Source organism: Xenopus tropicalis, chromosome 1 (assembly GCF_000004195.4).
Source record: "Xenopus tropicalis strain Nigerian chromosome 1, UCB_Xtro_10.0, whole genome shotgun sequence".
Classification (NCBI taxonomy): domain Eukaryota; kingdom Metazoa; phylum Chordata; class Amphibia; order Anura; family Pipidae; genus Xenopus; species Xenopus tropicalis.
The window spans coordinates 159,098,399-159,116,396 of record NC_030677.2 but is presented as its reverse complement, the minus strand read 5'-3'; the positions used below and the strand labels follow the sequence as shown (position 1 = coordinate 159,116,396).

At 36.7% G+C, this 17,998-nt stretch overlaps 1 protein-coding gene across 1 annotated transcript in view; it reads left to right on the top strand.

Moving 5' to 3' along the window:
• Positions 1 to 17,998, top strand: part of tmem132c (transmembrane protein 132C) — a 184,080-nt gene that overhangs the window by 90,446 nt on the left and 75,636 nt on the right. Inside the window, exon 3 of the mRNA XM_018090977.2 lies at positions 14,472 to 14,655. Coding sequence (XP_017946466.2) covers positions 14,472 to 14,655 — 184 coding nt within the window. The remainder of the gene's footprint in view (positions 1 to 14,471; positions 14,656 to 17,998) is intronic.

Here is a 17,998-nt window from a genome sequence, read left to right as displayed (position 1 = left end):
AACCCAGCATTTAATTAGGGGTTATTTATGCCTGCAAGCACAGTGAACAAAGAGCAATGTGTTTTTTCCATAATACAGTATTGTCACAAAGGGGTGTTGTGGCTGGTGCAATATTACACAATTCCACTAGCACTTCACTGTAAATCAGATGCAATTACACTGAAATCTTCCATGTCTGGCTGATAATTTCTAGTGTTCAGCGTGAGAGCATGAGAGTGGTGCAAACAGTAGCTCCAGGGTTCCCCTGCGCTAGTAGGTGCAACTGAGTGTGATTCAGAATGGGAGGCAGGAAGGAGTGCACAACGCTGAGCTTAACTATACGAAAGTGCAAGAAGCACATTTTGATGCAAATATTTTTAATAAATGGGGTATTATGTGCACCTGACAGCAGGAAAATTTGTGTAAGCACAATTGCTCTTTCAGACCTAAATGACCCCTATTATCTTCTATATAGTGATTCATTTTTAGTTCCACTATCCCACCTCCTATTTATAGTCTGTGATGAGATAAACACAATGGCTTTTTTATTTTGACATGTCTAAAAGTTGTTAATTGTTGTTCCAAAAGAGCAACACTGCCTTCAATTAGGTCTTAAAATTGGACTATATGCAATTAAAATTTGTAATAACTGGAATAACTGTCTAACTAGGAATATTACATTGCGAAAGGCTTATATTTGTCCTTATTTGTGCATTTTTTTCCATTTATGACTTTTATTGTATTTCTTACTCAGGGGCAACATTATAAACATGTGTTAAAAAGTGGAGTTAAAAATACACCGTACGTCAGCTGGGGCTCATTTACTGCATAAACTTAGTGCAGTGCTTAATAATTTGCTCAGAGAACAAATTAGCCTTAGCCATGTTTATATGTAAAAATCTGGGCAAGATTGGTGTATTTAATGTGCAAATATAACTGCGTATTTGTATTGGTGCTGCGATTGCCCTCAAGAGAGCTTTTAAATAAAGCATAATCGCAAACTGGGAATATTCACACACTCACAGGCAAAACAAATATGCTGTTTGTGGAGACTGTTATTTTATATTCACAAAATTGCCATCAGTGCTTTATTCATGCACAACAACCACACACAAGGACCATCCTCATGCGCGAACTTCAATAAGTTTTGTGTTTTTTTTGGCTAATTACTATGCATTTCATTTTCGAGCCATTTGTGAATAATCGTGTGCAACTTGCAGCTCACTGCAATTAACCAAAAAAGGAAAGACGGCCACAGCAATGCAATATTTAAGCATCTAGGGAAAAACATGCACGAAACAACCATATGTGAATAAATGTGTGCTGCTCTGAATATATAAATGAGCCACACTGTGTACAATGCTGCATATTTATAAAGCTGTGCAATGAATGTGCAGCAGAGGGAAAACATCTTGAGTAAAAAAGCAGTGTAAACCATAATACCTTTATAAATGACACATTGGACTCATTTATTAACACTGGGCAAATTTGTACCTGGGCAGTAACCATAGCAACTAATGAGTGATTAGCTTGTTTCAGCCATCTGCAGGCAGAACAATGAGCACAGAAATATTATTGGTTGCTATAGGATACTGCCCAGATGCAAATTTGCCCAGTGTTGATAAATGAGCCCAATGTGTCATTTATAAAGGTAAATAGTTTCCAGGTGAGATGATACCTTATCTCCAGTGCATAATTCAGTCACGATATAGTGCCAGTAGCTGCCTTATCAGAACTTGGAAAGAAGTTTTCTTTTCCTGGAAATCACTTAATATTTACCTCACGTCTTCCCCATTTGTCTTGTTGAGCTATTGAGGACATATCACTCGACCATGGCCTGACAACAAGATGGGGGAGCCCAAGCTCACACTTTCCAAACTGATGACCAGCAGGACAAGATGAGCAGCACTGTATCTGTAAGCACAAACACAGGATATTTACAGGTTTCCCTGTGAAGTTACAAAGTTTAACTTCTTACAAGCTGAAAGGAGGACTAAGAAAAGTGCTTGCTGGAAATGTATCTTTTTATCTGCAAGAGAATGCCTGGCCACCTTGAAGTTTTGGAGTCTATCTCTCTCATAGAAAAAGTGAGTTAAAGACTATAAATCAGCCAACAGGCAGAATATTGGAGAGCCGGTAAATGTTCATTATTTGACATTGATTATGCGCTGTGAGCTGCCTGATTAAAAAGCAGTCATTAATAATGTTAATAAAAAGGGGGGTTCAGCAGCCAGACACTATATTTCAACAGTGCATCCCAATAGTGATAGCGTCTGTCAGTGAACATGATGCTGATTCTGTGATATTTGCAACTATTGTTATACAGTACATTTTCTGTCTTTGACTTTTTCAAACAGCTTGGGGACCCAGCACTGAGTTCTGGGTATTAAACTGATTTCTCACATGATCCAGTTAATTTTGAAAGCTTAGCGTGATGTCCAGACGACTTCAGCAAAGACGACTTTATATTGGCAGTCCCAAAAGATATCCCAAGCGTTGCAATCATACCATCAGTACTTATATGAAGAATCTCTTTAGCTCCATTGTGCTCTCTTTGTTGAAAGCCTGAAAGAAATGAAGTCACTTTAGATACATCTTGAAGAAAGAGTGAAGCTGTCATTCGGAACATTATACTCTGTCTCACAGTCAGAACAGAAATATATTTTACTAGAAAAAAAAAACACAAGGTAATGGAAATGTATCCCTTTGGTCTGAATTATTTCCCCTGATGTTCTTTCTTTTCTGATATTTAAATAACTTAACACAGATTATTGCTGTAGGATGCAAAGTCAAGCTTCTGCAACTGCAGCTTATTTTCTCCCATTGGGGAAAAAAATGAAGGGAAAACAGTAAGATACTAATTTAATTTTTGGGAGGTTAATCTTAGGTCAGTTATGATAGGGGCATTTAGTAATACAGGTATGAGATCCATTATCAAGAAAGCTCCAAATTACAGGAAGGCCATCTCCCATAGACTCTATTTTAATCATATTACAAGTACATTAGAGGGGATTATAGGCAGATGGGGGATGTTCTTTTTTCCCATAAAAACGATCAGCGCACCAGAGGTCACCCCTTTAGATTAGAGGAACGGAGCTTCCATTTGAAGCAGCGTACGTGGTTTTTCATGGTGAGGGCAGTGAGGTTATGGAATGCCCTTCCTAGAGATGTGGTAATGGCAGATTCTATTAATGCCTTTAAGAGGGGCCTGGATGAGTTCTTGAACAATCAGAATATCCAAGGCTATTGTGATACTAATATCTACAGTTAGTACTAGTGGTTGTATTTATAGTTTACAGTATGTATGTGAGTGTATAGATTGGTAAGTGTGGGTTAGGTGTGCTGGGTTTACTTGGATGGGTTGAACTTGATGGACACTGGTCTTTTTTCAACCCTATGTAACTATGTAACTATATAATTAAGATTTTTAAAAATGATTTCCTTTTTCTCTGTAAAAACAAAACAATGTCTTGAATTTAATGGAAACTAAGCTGAATGAATCCATATTGGTGGCAAAACAATCCTATTGGGTTTTACTTTGGTATGGAGATCCAAATTATGTAAAGACCCCTTACGGAAAACCTCAGGACCCAACCATTGTGAACAACAGGTCCTATACCTGTATGTTAAAGTTTGCTCCAGCAGGCCATGGGGATTGGAAAGGGGGGCTTTGGATATCTGCCTTGATACCCTAAAAATTGTAAATAGGTTCTGGCTGTGTGGTGACTATACCAGTTTGCACCCCAGCATGCTTAACACTCACCCCCAGTCCTGCCTAAATTTAGATTTAGTTGTACAATATGTACAAAGTCACTTTGTTGTTCGGAGTCAAAAGATTATTAATTAGGAGTATTGCTTTGTCCAATCGCTCTCCAAATAAAAATGAGCAGTATTGAAATGCCTGGCTTGCATTTAGTTTCCCTCATATTCTAAAGCTTTGTGACTTCACCCTAGAACAGCTCCAGGAACCCAAGTGAACAGAAAGCATTTAAAGTCATTTTAACCGTTTTTCTTGTCTCCTTTTGCAGACATGTGATGGACATTGGCTTTTAAAACAAGAGAACACACTGTAACTTTGCTTTTCAGCTTGTTGTACTGAAAAGCCCTCTCCTCGGCATGCTCCAGGTGCACGTCTTTTTCAGTAGAAGCAATCTGTCCCCAAATGTAAAGTTTCCAACAACTCACTCTTATGAAAAAGAGAAGTGCACAAAGCACATACTGAGGAGTGGTGCTGATCAAGAAACTAAAAGACCTTACTACTGAGTATGTTCAGATAGAGGGGTTGGCTTGGACACAGCCAAGAAAGAGAAAAGTAGGTTATAAGATTATGAGGGTAGTTTCCCTTGAAATTAACATTAAAAGGGTCATTTAATACAGAGTGGGGAAGCAAGTGCAGAACACTAAGGGGCCCATTCATTAAAGTCCGAATTTCGGATTGTTCTAAGTACGATTAAAAAAAAATTGTACTAACCACGATAATTTCTGATGTTCGAAAATGTTACAAAAATAATTTTCTTGGATGTACGAAAAATCGCGGTAGCAATCCAAAAGTTACAAACGAACGATCGTAAATAGCGTGAAAACCTTTCTGACTTTGAAACTTCAATGCATGATTTTGGAAGCCTCCCATAGGACTCAGTGGCACTCTGCAGCTCCAACCCGGCCCAAGGAAAGTCTCCCATAGGGCTCAATGGCACTCTGCAGCTCCAACCCGGCCCAAGGAAAGTCTCCCATAGGGCTCAATGGCACTCTGCAGCTTCAACCTGACCCAAGGAAAGTCATGATACCAAAGCTTGAATGAATTACAAAACTTTTGTTGTCGTTGCGCAAAGTACAAAAAGTATGACTTTTTTGTGGAATAAGAAATGTTACTTTTTTAACAATATTATCGTTAACAGTATGAACAGTTCTAAAGTTTAGAAAATATACAATTTTTTTGTAATCGTGCCCATGCTTTGATAAATGTGCCCCTAAGCGTGCACCATTAATACTCATTCAACAAGCACTTCTTCCCTCAGTTTGGTTGTGGTGTTTGAGGGGCAGACTGCAGAATCAGGGGTCCCTGACCAGTCCTGTCCTTATGCCTGCTATAGGGTAATGGCCCGCATCCTCAGCTGCCCCATAACTTGAATGTCTGTATTTTGAACAAGTCTAGTATCCTACTGCAGTCAAACAACAGGGAGCATTTAGTGGTCATATTTCAAACTTCAAAATTTTATAGTTCAAAATGCGTAACTTTATTGCATTACCCCATGTATTTACTAAGTCATAAACATAGGCAGAGCATTCGTTAAGTTTATAGATTTGCACAGATTATTGGGATTTGCTTTGTTGTGACTTCTATTTTTTTTTACCTCATTTGTATACATATAAAAATAATTCAACAGAGTTCCAAAATAATCTTCATAGATCTGCATTTAATTTATTGTTTTAAAATGCAATTTGAAGGTTATACACTTTTATCTAATTTTAATAGTGGTGCCACCTTATGATAAAGGGTAGCAGGATGGGGGGGGGGGGGATATACTAATATGCAGTATTTTATGTTTAAACTTTTGCTTAGTTTTCAACATTATTACAGAGAAAAAGCAAATAAGTTAAAATGTAGGTATTATTTAAACCAAATGGAGCTTGTAGGAAATGGCATTAAAGGATTTGGGGCTTTTTGGATGATGTGTTTCTGGATAATAGATTATATGCCCAACCCCCCTTCGACTGTGGCCTTGTCCAGCAATTGCAATGTAAGTCTGTTAAGGGCTGTTTTGGGCTCTTTCTCATGTTTCTGGGCTACAGGTATGGGACCTATTATACAGAATGTTTAGGACCTGAGGTTTTCTAGATAAGAAGTCTACTAAAACGTCACTTATACATTAAATAAACCCAATAGGATGGTTTGGCCTCCAAGAAGGATTTATTATATCTTATCAAGTACAAGCTACTGTTTTATTATTACAGAGAAAATGTTAAATATGTTTCAAAAAATTTTAAATATATCATAAAAATAAAGTCTATATTCGGAGCTTTTGGATAATGGGTTTCCGGACAACGGAAGGTATATGTACTGTTTGCATATAGTAACTGGTTAGCTAAAATAATTTGTTTTTGCATTTTGTTTAATTTGTTCTATCTACCCACTTTGGCCTTATTGTTGATAAATCACTGAGCATTCTGGCCTGTAGTAAAGAAGGTAGGTACTTATATCTGGGACCATAAAACCCAACAAAGCAATAAAATGTTTGATTATAATAATCCCATTTTGGAAACTTTATTTACAGATTTACATTGGAATCAAAAGAGCTGAAGATTTTGTCAAAAAAGTGGAAATTAATTTTATAGATTAAAGTGGATGCAAGAAATAATTGCCAAAAATGTGTGCAAGCTTGTGCGTGTTGAAACCAGTTGCTCGTGAGATTTTTACAGATCCAATGAACCTGTTGCAACTGGTAATGTGAATAAGACACATGTCATACACAATGGATCAAGGGAAAGCAGTATAATGCACGTCATTGACCAGGCATTAGATACACCATATCTTTGTCATTGCACTCATATTCATAAGTTTGTTGTACTTTATAAATTGTAGTTAAGGGAGCATGAAAATATACACCCATGGTCTGCCATAATGCCAGTCTTTTAGACAATATATTGCAACGGGGAACAATTACACTGGAATAGGGGTGCCAACAATAATGCTATTTTTTGGCACTTTACACACTAACTGATATTACCTAATATTCATAGTAGTACTGTTATTTACAAAAATCCAAAATCAAACTCAGCTAAAATTTCCAAAACATGTCCATTTCATTGTTTAATAGAATGCTAGATGTTTTGGGACAAGTATACAACCTTACATTTATCAATATTGAACTTCATTTGCCATTTTACAGCCCAATCAATTCACTCTATAAAATGGAAATGTCATGCATGGATTTACTCTGCAGAACTCTGTATCAGCACAGAGACATTACTTTCACTGCATATATCAAAGTCATTTATGAATAAGTTAAGAAGTGGTTAAGAACAGCAACAATGGTCTAGACCGCAAAATTTACATTTATCCTGACTCTCTGCACTTTGTAATTTACTCAGATTTCTTTGCTTTTTGCACAGTGCATGGTGTATTATAAATGAGGCTTGTGGTCTGCAACATCTGGTCTACTTTGAAGTTAAAAAATAGGGTTTAAAAGTGACACAAGTATGTATGGGCTAATGTCACCTGTTAATTCTCCTCTGGAGTTTTTACCCACCAGTGGAGGACATCCTGACTGCCTCTGCCTCCCACAGCTCCCACTGACTTTAGTGGCAGCATGCAGAAGTGTAGGTTCACTCAGAAATACACTTGTATCGAGGTTGCGCTTGTGACTCACCTTCTAGCCCTCACATAATGCAGCCTCCCACTTGGTCTGGCTCTGTGGCCTCTTGTTCTGTTTTGTAGATGTTCTTGGGCTAAAGAGAAAGTCTCCAGCTCCTGCAATTTCTCGTATAGGTTCCTGAAGGTGGAATCCCCTGCAGGCCACCCTTAATGGTTGGTGCCACCTGCTTGCTGACCTGAATATTGCCTATTTACATTTCCAAAGATATAAAATAATAAAATATATATCACCTCCTTACAAACCAGTGAACTTCAGTGGAAGGGGCAGAAAATCATGGGACGAAAGAGAAAACTTTTTTACCCACATTGTACCTTAAAGGAGAAGGAAAGGCTAGTAAAGAGTTAATCTCAAGCTGCAGGCATACCTTCAGTTGTCTCAATAGTGCCCTTAAGTTTCCCCATATTTCTCCCGTTCAGATGATCAGAAGCCAAACAGGAAGAAAAAACGCTGAGCTGTGTAAAGAAAGTTCCCATAATGCCTCACTCCTGCACAGACACCCAGACCAAGTGAACATGCTCAGTTAGTAAGACTATGGGGCAGATTTACTAATCCACGAACGGACTGAAAGAGTCCGAACGCGTTTTTTCGTAATGATCGGTATTTTTGCGACTTTTTCGTATGTCCCGCGATTTTTTCGTCACCCTTACGACTTTATCGCATATTTTCCGCGACTTTTTCGTCGGTGTCGCGGAAAAATCGGATTGGTTTTTCCGCCGTTTACAATTGCTCAATACGAAAAAATATTGACAGCGATGAAAAAGTCGTGCAAAATACGATAAAGACGGCGCCGAAAATATCGCGCAAAATACGAAAAAACCGTGACGGCGACGAAAAAGTCGCAAAATTTTCGTTTCAAATCCGATTTTTTCCCATTCGGGATTCGGATTCGTGGATTAGTAAATGTGCCCCTATGAGTCAGCTTCCTGCTGATTGGCTCAGATCCACATTCCTAAGGGGGGGAGTGAGTTCTTAGCATTCTTGAGGGAGGGGGGAGCAGGAGAGAGCAGAGAGCAGAAAGCTGCGTGTCTCTGGCACAGGAATTACTGACACAACAAATCTTTTGACAGAGAAGTCAGTGCAGCATTTCTGTGAGTGCTTATGGCTGTATTTACATAGACCTTTCTGATAAAGCTTACTTAGTTTTTACCTTTCCTTCTCCTTTAATCCTTTCTCTGTATGCAAATACCATAAAATATTTTTTTTTCTTTAAAAAAGTAAAAATGCCAAACAAACAACAATATTCCCCACTTCATTAAAACCATCAATTTATATCTGAATGAGGAGATCATTTATGCATGTTTATTGTATTTACATTGTATGGTTGCATTTTTATTATAGTAATATATTTAAGTAGTTTCAGCCAAGTGATTTACGTTTTATAAACTATTCATAGCTTATTTCATCTGTTATGAAAAATTGTTCCTCCTGAGAACATTATTTTAACCCAATGTAATGACTCTTACATTTAAATGGTGTATCCGTCGTTCTACATGCAGCCTCGCTGCCCCTTTAAAATGTTTTATTCATTTTTAAGCCCTCGAACATAATTGTATGATGTGCTATGCTTAACAATGAAGTTGAGATGTGGAATGGATGCATGTTTTTCCTGTCTGTGAGTTCACTTCCATTCCATATGCAGGCAATCTGTGGATTCCGGCAAATGCCAAAGGGGCTGCTGTAAGATGCCATAGACAGTCACTATTTATTGGGCTGCTGGGGGGCTGTATGGGCCTCTGTGTACTTGAAATGCCAGGGCCTATTATGAACCCCAGTCCAGACCTAGCTGGCAGATAAAGGGTCAATGACCACATAGAATTTCAGACCAGAAAAGTGTTTACTAAAATATATAAATCTGATTAAAAATGCGATGATTAAAGTACTGTACCCGGCTCTGTTCTACAGTCACAGATTAAAGACTAGCAATGAATCTCAGCTTGGCACGCAGAGTAAGTGATAATGATTTGAATGTTTTTTGCCTGGCTATATGAGAGAGGGCCCTCGAGGGAGAAACAAATCTCCTAAGCTGAGATCTACAACTCTCTGGACGATGTTCAACATATAAAATGCGAGGGATGGCTACGGAATTCATTAAGCATATGCCACTGGATGTAGTATTGGACTTAAAATGTTTTAATAGAAGAGGACCTCACATGAGTACATTTAATCAGCGCAAGCATATCTGGAAATGGAGTTCATCTTTATTATTAGAAACGGACAATAACTGGGTTTATAAGATATACCTGTCTCATTGATGCATGTAATAAAGGAATATATGGATATTGAGAATTATTTGTGAAACTGTGGCTACTCAATTGAAGAGCTAAAAGGAATAGATTTAAAGGTGATTTTCTGATTGTCTACTAGCTTTCATACACTTTGCAGGTGATGGATGTGCAGGAATAACATCCAAACAGTAGTGAAAGAGAATTGAACTCTTTGTCTCCTAGAAGCCTAGATAAATCTAAATGCCTGATCTGTGCAATCTACCACTTGCCCTTTATTTTTGTAGGCCTAGTTATACAAAGGCTGCACAACATTGCTGTGTGCAGAAGGAAAGGCAAGTTGTTGGCTATTGTTGGTTACAAGAGAAATGCAGATGATATCACTATACATATACCTTATACCTTATACCTTATACCTTATGACTGTTCATCATTTATGTAGTCTGCATAATTTGGATGAAAATATTATATATGAATATAAATGTTAATACAGGTATAAGACCTGTTATCCAGAATGCCCAGGACCTGGGGTTTAGATAAGCAGTCTTTCTATAATTTGGCTCTCCATACCTTAGGTCTTCTAAAAAGTGATTTAAACACTAAATAAACCCAATAGGATTGTTTTACCTCCAATAAGGATTAATTATATCTTAGTTGGGATCAAGTACAAGGTACTGTTTTATAATTACAGAGAGAAAGAAAATGATTTTTAAATCATGTAAATTATTATTATTATTATTTGATTTCAATGGAGTTTATGGAAGATGGTCTTCCTGTTATTCTGAACTTTTGGGATAATGGATTTCTAGATAAAGGATCCTACATTTGTACTTAAAAAGATATCCCCCATAACCTAAAAAATGAATGTTTGCAGGTACTCACATAAGCGATGCATGTATTTTTCCCCGTATGCAATTCTGCACCATGCTTGAAGGACGTTTTTCATCGGAGAGATGAGTTGATTATTCTCTCATTTGTTTTCACAACAGGGTAACATAGCGTAGTATTCCTCTTCCATATTTAACACCTGTAGAAATGTAAGTATTTCATCATGGGCAGAATGCATGCATCACGCTCTTTATGGCAGGCTGAGAAAATATCTGCTTTTCCTCAAACTGTGAATCAAGGAAATGGCACTGTTTTGAAAGCCAAAAAGCACATTGCTAGGAACTCAGATGCCAAGGGTAACATCAATCGTCTGATGTCCGTTGGAGATTATAGAATTTGGAGTGATTTGTATTAACTTCTGCCTCAATCCAGCTTGCTTTTTAGTTACAGAACAGGAAGGTTCTCTTTTTATTTTTTAAAGGCTGTGTATAACAACTAGACCTTAAGTTTTATTGACTAGAAAACAATCAGCGTGCAAGAGAAGGGGAGGGTCTGGATTGATAAATCTTACTGTTTAATGCAATGTTTTACATTTTTGAATCAGACTTTATTGCTGAAAATGCTGTTAAATCAGGAGTGCCCATTTTAATCAAATGTGTTGCCTTTCAATGGAAAAACCAGAAAGAAATGGAACAATAAGGAAAACAATTCTGTGAGCACTTGGCTCTAGTAACAAAGACAAACAGTCTGGATTCAAGGGTACAAGGCACCCTAAGTGCTAGCATCTCTATTATTATTGTGGTTTATTTATTTCTTCCTGTTGCATTCAGTACACACATTTATTTATATAGCGGTTTAGGTGTGAACTAAGGACCAAAAGAGTGATTTAGTATAAAAAAGCCCAGAAGTTCAATAATACAAAGGCGTCTTTTCTCCAGCATTCGGTGTTTATTGTATTGCAAACAAAATCCTTTGTGGCAGCTCCATAGGTATGAAAAGTTTATTGATTCTCATAGCCATGAAGAATTGCTTAAAAACACATAGTTTAAATTTAGCTGTAAAATATGTTTTAGATTAATTTGTGGACCATTGTTTAGCACTGGGAGACGGTAGAAAGTTTGATCATTTAATCCATAACACATTGATGAAATTCATTTTATACGTGCAACAAAAACAGGTCTTAGCTCACCCTTATTAGCATTATGTGCTTTCCTTCAGCAGCAGGGCAAGGATTAAAAAAAGAGGGGGCTCAGGCAATTTAAGAAGGCTGGCCCTGGACCGGAAAAAGTAACTCTCTATAAATCAGCATTAAACTACATGAACAACAAGGTTTGGATACTGGAAGTCATTTTTTAATAACAGCTGGAAGCATGCAGATTGAATATCCCTGACATAAATACAAATGGAAAACAATTATAGCATCAATGAATAATGTCATTTATACTTATGTGAAGAGCATTTTCTGGGCAGGACCCCTCTTTTAATAGCAACACAGCCAAATGCTTCTTGCTCATGTCTCAAACAGTGCAGTTTGGCTAATTTGGTCTTGTCCCATATTCAGATTCCGTGCTGTTGAAGAGAACATTCATAACTTTACATACAGTAGGAGGTTTCAAACCTGTGACACACCAACACTAGTTGTCAACTGCAAACAAAATTATCGGCTGCTCTTGTTATTTTTGTATTATTTTGTTATACTGTTTTCAGGCTTCATTATCTTGGGAAACACTATGGGGCCCATTTACTAAACAATTTTGAGATCATTTCGTATTTTTTCTAACTTATAGAACATTTTGGAATGTATGCAAAATGTTTGTTAACATTCCACAATGGACCTATACCTGCCATTTTAATTCAGTCATTTGGCTCTAGGGCCAATCGACTGAATTAGCCCAATATTGAACACCCATAGGTGGGCATATCAGAAGAATATCCACTTGCTTGGCGATCTTCCCAAACGAGTGGATCTTACTGTGTATGGCCACCTTAACGCAAATGAAAGGATGGTGCTCAGCACAACTTTGTAGAATTGCAAGGAGCATCTTTTGATGGATGTAATTTTTATAATAATTGCTTACATTTTGTGTGACTGCAACTGCACTTATTGGTGGTTGTGCAGTAAGCGACCCCTCACTTTACCCTTTAGTATGTTCTTCCAAGGTGAAAAGAAAACATATAAAGCACTTCTTTGCTGCAGGGCTATTTATTTTATATACACACAACATGTTCCAGGCCATTGGCTCTTGTTCAAGTGATGTCTGTAGTTTCCCCAGCATGGAAGATGGTAGTTCCGTAGATTTGTGGTCCCTTTTAATCCAGCTTGAAAAGGCAGTTAAGTCTTATCATAATTGTTTTGGCATTAGGTAGGCTTTGAAAAATATTGACACATTTATTTCAAAAATTGCCTCATATTGCTTTCAGTTATTTTATTTTCCTTGGATACGTTAAAGGATCTGATGCAAAACGTAATGGCAACTCTTTAAGTGGCATGAATAAAACATAAAGGTGGTAAACAACTCACTTATCCGATTTACTGGTGTAGTTTAAATGAGAGATCTTTCTAGCTTTTTTTTAAGCTTAATATAATTGGAACCAAATTGTTCCCTAGAGCTTAACAATGCTTAAAAAATGTCAGATCAAAGATTTTCTCCAATATCAGGAACAGGAAGGAGCCGTTTTCTACTTTGGCAACATGGTAAATTCGTATTGATTTGTGAGGGTTAACTTTGCGTATCAGTCACCAAGGGAGTACTTCTATCAAGTACTGAAATAAAGAGAGTTTTTAGCAAGTATGCGGGAATAATCTGTATAACATATTCATTCTTGTCAAAGTCTACACAAAAAAAGCATTATAATGGCTTCTCTAAACTTATTTACTGATGTGTATTTCAGCAAAATGAATACATGAATATAACGGCACCATATATGATGGATCACAGTGGATCTCATTCACTAATAACATACAAACTAACTGGGTGACAGCATTGCAAAGTGCTTTAATGGCATCTTACAGAGCTATAAGAGACGATAGAGGTAATTTACAAACACAAGTTCAGAGTGCAAAGTACAATGCAATGTCAAAATTCCAGCGCAACTCTCCAAGATGTTTCCAGTGCAGTTGTACCCAGTGTGTCAAAATGTATGCAATTGTGCTTGTGTTTTGAAGCAGCTCGCTGCAAGTTGTGTCTAGCATTTTCTCAGTAGGGGTTTGCTTTATTTGTGGAGCAAGTGTTCAAAATTGTGCTTTCATCAGGAGTGTGTTTAGACATGTATTTAAGATGACCTTTAGGAACTGTGTCTATTATCTTTGTATGTATGTATGTATATGTATGTATGTATATCTTTATTTATAAAGCGCTACTTATGTACGCAGCGCTGTACAGTAGAATACATTAATACAAACAGGGTGTTAATAAGATAATAGATAAATACAAAGTATAATAATAAATACAGATAAATACAGCAGCAATAAGTTAAGAGTCGAGGACACAAGAGGAAGGAGGTCCCTGCCCCGTAGAGCTTACAATCTATATGGGAGGGTAACTAACAGACACAAATAGGCAAATATAAGTGCTGTAGGTCACAGTGGTGGACACTACAATATAAGTGCCAGATTTGTAGATTAATGTATTGTATTGCCTCTGAAATAAACACAGACATTTTAGAAAGTAACAGAACTTACCCCCATATGTAATATAAGGCCATAACCTATAGCAACCAATAAGATGCTTGCTTACAGGTGACCATTAAATTCTTCCTGCTGATTGGTATGGATTACTGCACCTGGGCAAAATAAATGCCTTTTATTGCATAACCACCATTATATTTAAATGCATGGAAACCTGTTATTTTGATTTTTGTGTCTCATTAAATTGATCTTTCTAGTGCTTTGCATGTTTATAAAGAAACATTTGACCCAGGCCCAGGCTAAAATAAAAGTATTCTATAGTCAGGAGTTCTAGTCAGTAAACTGGTAAAAAGCTAATGAAAATAAACTTCTGATAGGTTGTTATGGGTTATATACAGTGACATGCATTAATCATTCTTTTCTCTCTCTTTTCAACAGGACTAACAATCAGTTTAATGAAGTAGTACAGATGAACTTTGAGATCACCAGCTTCAGCAGCCTCTCGGGAACTCAGCCAATCTCATGGCAGGTGGAATATCCTGGAAAAGGCTCAAGTGATATCATTCTGTCTGAAATATTCATAAGTCAGAAGGACCTTGTTGGCATTGTCCCTCTCTCTATGGTAAGAAGAGTTCTATTTTACTTAAATGCATTACCATGTGAACCAGCGAACCCATGGGCTTACTAAACTGTGCCAACAGACATGAAGTTGTTATTCTGCATGATTATTAGCAACTCTTAACTATAGGTAGAGCAAACAACAGTTACTGGAACATATCTTTGTAAAGGAAATTCACTTGGCCCAGATTATTGGCTTATTGTAAGATATTTTTCAATGCTTTGTGCTAAACATTCTTTCATCTTGGTACATGGCCCTTAGAATGAGCACGCAATGTTCAAAAGGTTTATATCATATGGCTTACATTTTTATTGTGCCTGGTTTAGTATTTCATTTCAGTCAGGCTTGATGCTATTATAAAACAGCTCTTGTTTAACTGTAAAAATAAGTAAATCAAATCAAAGAACTCTTAATTCACTATAACTCTTCATGTTTTATAAAACTCAGCATCCAACGTGAGTATTTATTGTCACTATTCATAGCTGAATTCCTCGGAATTGTACAAACTGAGGCTGATATGTGCATCTTTACTTTACTCTATGACAGCTTGCTGGGAGTCTTGTTCTGGAACAGTTGGAGAACCACAGGATGCTTTGGCAATTTACAAACAAATAAACAGAGACATTTATGAGTGTGTGTGTCTTGACATACAATTATGTATCCAAGTGACAACTTGTTGGCCTCCGTACAATTTACATCTAGATTAGTATTTACATTTTGTATTTCACTTTGCATTGAAAATAGTGTATTTACAGGCCACAAGAAAAAGTGAATTTAACCAATCTTTGGGTTAAAGGGGAATTGTACCCAATTTGTTTTGCATAATGAAAGAAAGAAAAGCCTTGGAGCCACAAGCACAGGGGCTGCATGACCATGGACCTGAATGACCAGCCACCAGAATACACTGGTTTATGTTTAGAGATTGGCAGAACCAGGTGCAACTGTGATTAGGTGAGAAGGAAAGAGTTAAGGCAGGAGTAAGCTGGGCTGGGGGCGGAGAAACAGAAGGATGTGTCACTTCCTTATCTTCTGAGCAGGTAGAAACATCCCACTCTCCCCCTTTTTGTATATTTGTCAAAATATCAGGAGCTTCTCTTCTTCTTGTTCTCATATTATCTATTAATAACTGAATGTGGATGTTTTCCTGAATGCATTGTTATATTGTGCTTTCTGTATCTTTATACAGAATAAATTTGAGAGTCAGCATTGTATTAATTCATGTTAACTATGATTGCTTGATCCATAGTAGTGTTCTCTTATGGAGCTTTATAATATTGCCTTGGGTTAGGCTGGCAAGGTCATATTTATTTGATTAAATATAAGTAATAAGTGTCATTCTAACTAACTTTCCATTACAAATTAAAAGACAAGGAAAGGAAAATTGCTAAGTTTTTTTCCCCAGGTCTGGGCACAAAAATGGGAAGAAGTTTCTAGGAAAAAGTTATTGGGTGATTGAAGTCACTGGTGGGTACCCAACATATTAGCACCAGTGAATCCAGGTTTACTTGTCCATTAATTAAGGAAGCTCAATGATTTTATAATTATTTGTTAATGTGCAAATTGAAAGTAGTATTTTCTTGTCCCTTCCTGCATTGCCGGTTTTGGTAGTATCCTGTTCCAGAAATGCCTTGCTAGCTTCTTCACTGGCCTGTTATCATCTGGTTTCTTCTACACTGTTTCAAGAGTCAGCTCAAGCAATGACAAGAATAGAAAGGAATAGTTAAATACTGCTTTAAATACCAAATATATTTTCAAATACCTTTAAGGCCATTGTAAGTTTTTAATTTTAAATTTGTTTTATTATGGTAAATGGGCAGAGTTCCTCTTTAATGGCTCTTTTTAAATTTTACCAAGGGAGTGCTGAGTAACCTATATTTTCAGAAGCAGAATACATGCAGTACCAAGTACAGAATTGAATCCAAAACTTACAGCTAGGATATTGATCACCGAAACTTAATCCCAATGCAGGATTGTTCCATAGCTTAGGAAAAGAAACAATGGTGCAGGTTTTCTACTGTTTCATTCATTCTACAGCTATCATCTAGAAATCAGAATGCCTCTTGATAGGAGATATCATGCAGAACCATATTAAGGTGGAACTAGTTTTAGCAAAAATATCTCATTGGTTTCCATTAAATGTTTCTTTCTTCCTATTTAGAGCTTTACAACTCATCACTTTTCTCCCTCCTTCTAGCAAATTATGATTCTTAGATTCTCTTGAAAACCAGCCTTGTGTCCTGCAGTATTTGACGTTGCTCTCCTGTAGCCAGTATCTTCAACTACTGATAAATGTAGTCCATTTGTATCCATTAGCTGTAGTATGACATGCCTCAGCTATCCTTTGCCGCACATAACAAAATACAAGAGATTCAATTATTTGCTTGTACATTACAGTTGGTTGCAGATTCATATCTGAGGGGTGGTTTGGGTGTTATATGGTTTATGGTATATAGAGCCTTAGAAAACAATATAACAGGATAAAATAGCCCTGTACACAAATCCCCCATGTTGAATTTTCATTTTATTAGCAGCAAAAACTGATGCACCTAATAACATCCTGCTCATGCTACACACTGTTTATTTATTGGAAAAAGAATTGAATTCATTATTTTTTCCCCTCCACAACAAACCAGTTGCTGCTGCTTATCATATCAGTAGCGCTGACTCTATACTGAACTCTTAGAATATTTTATTTTGAGTTTTGTATATATATATATATATATATATATATATATATATATATATATATATATATATATATATATATATTCTGTTCATATACATTGCCAATGAGCATACCTATAATGTTTCTTGAAATATATTAATATGAAAGGCATACAAAAGAGATAAAGTGCTTATTCAGTAAAGTTATACCATCCTTAGTTTATTGTTTTTTGTGTCTGTTTATATTTTGCTATCAAAATGGTGACATTGATGACATAGCCCTGGCGACCATTAAATTGGGTACATTACATTCTGGTGAAGGAAAGGAATACAGAAGGTATTTCACATTCTTTTATAGCAAGTATAAAGAAATGATTGCATTTCATACATCAGTATATTTTCTTCGGTATTTAGTGGTGCAAGACCTTTGGCTAGCTTATAAAGAGGAATAATTATACTCCTAAATAGCCAGATGCTACAACAATAAATGCTCAAATGTCCAAGGAAGACTCTGGTATGCAGGTTTCATAACAGCTGCTTGTACAGTAATGAGGCCATTACCAATGAAAGAAGCACAAAACAACATAACAGAAAAATTCCTAATACAGTTATGGGATGCACTATCCGGAAACCCATTATCCTGAAAGCTCCGAATTACATAAAGGCCATATCCTATAGACTC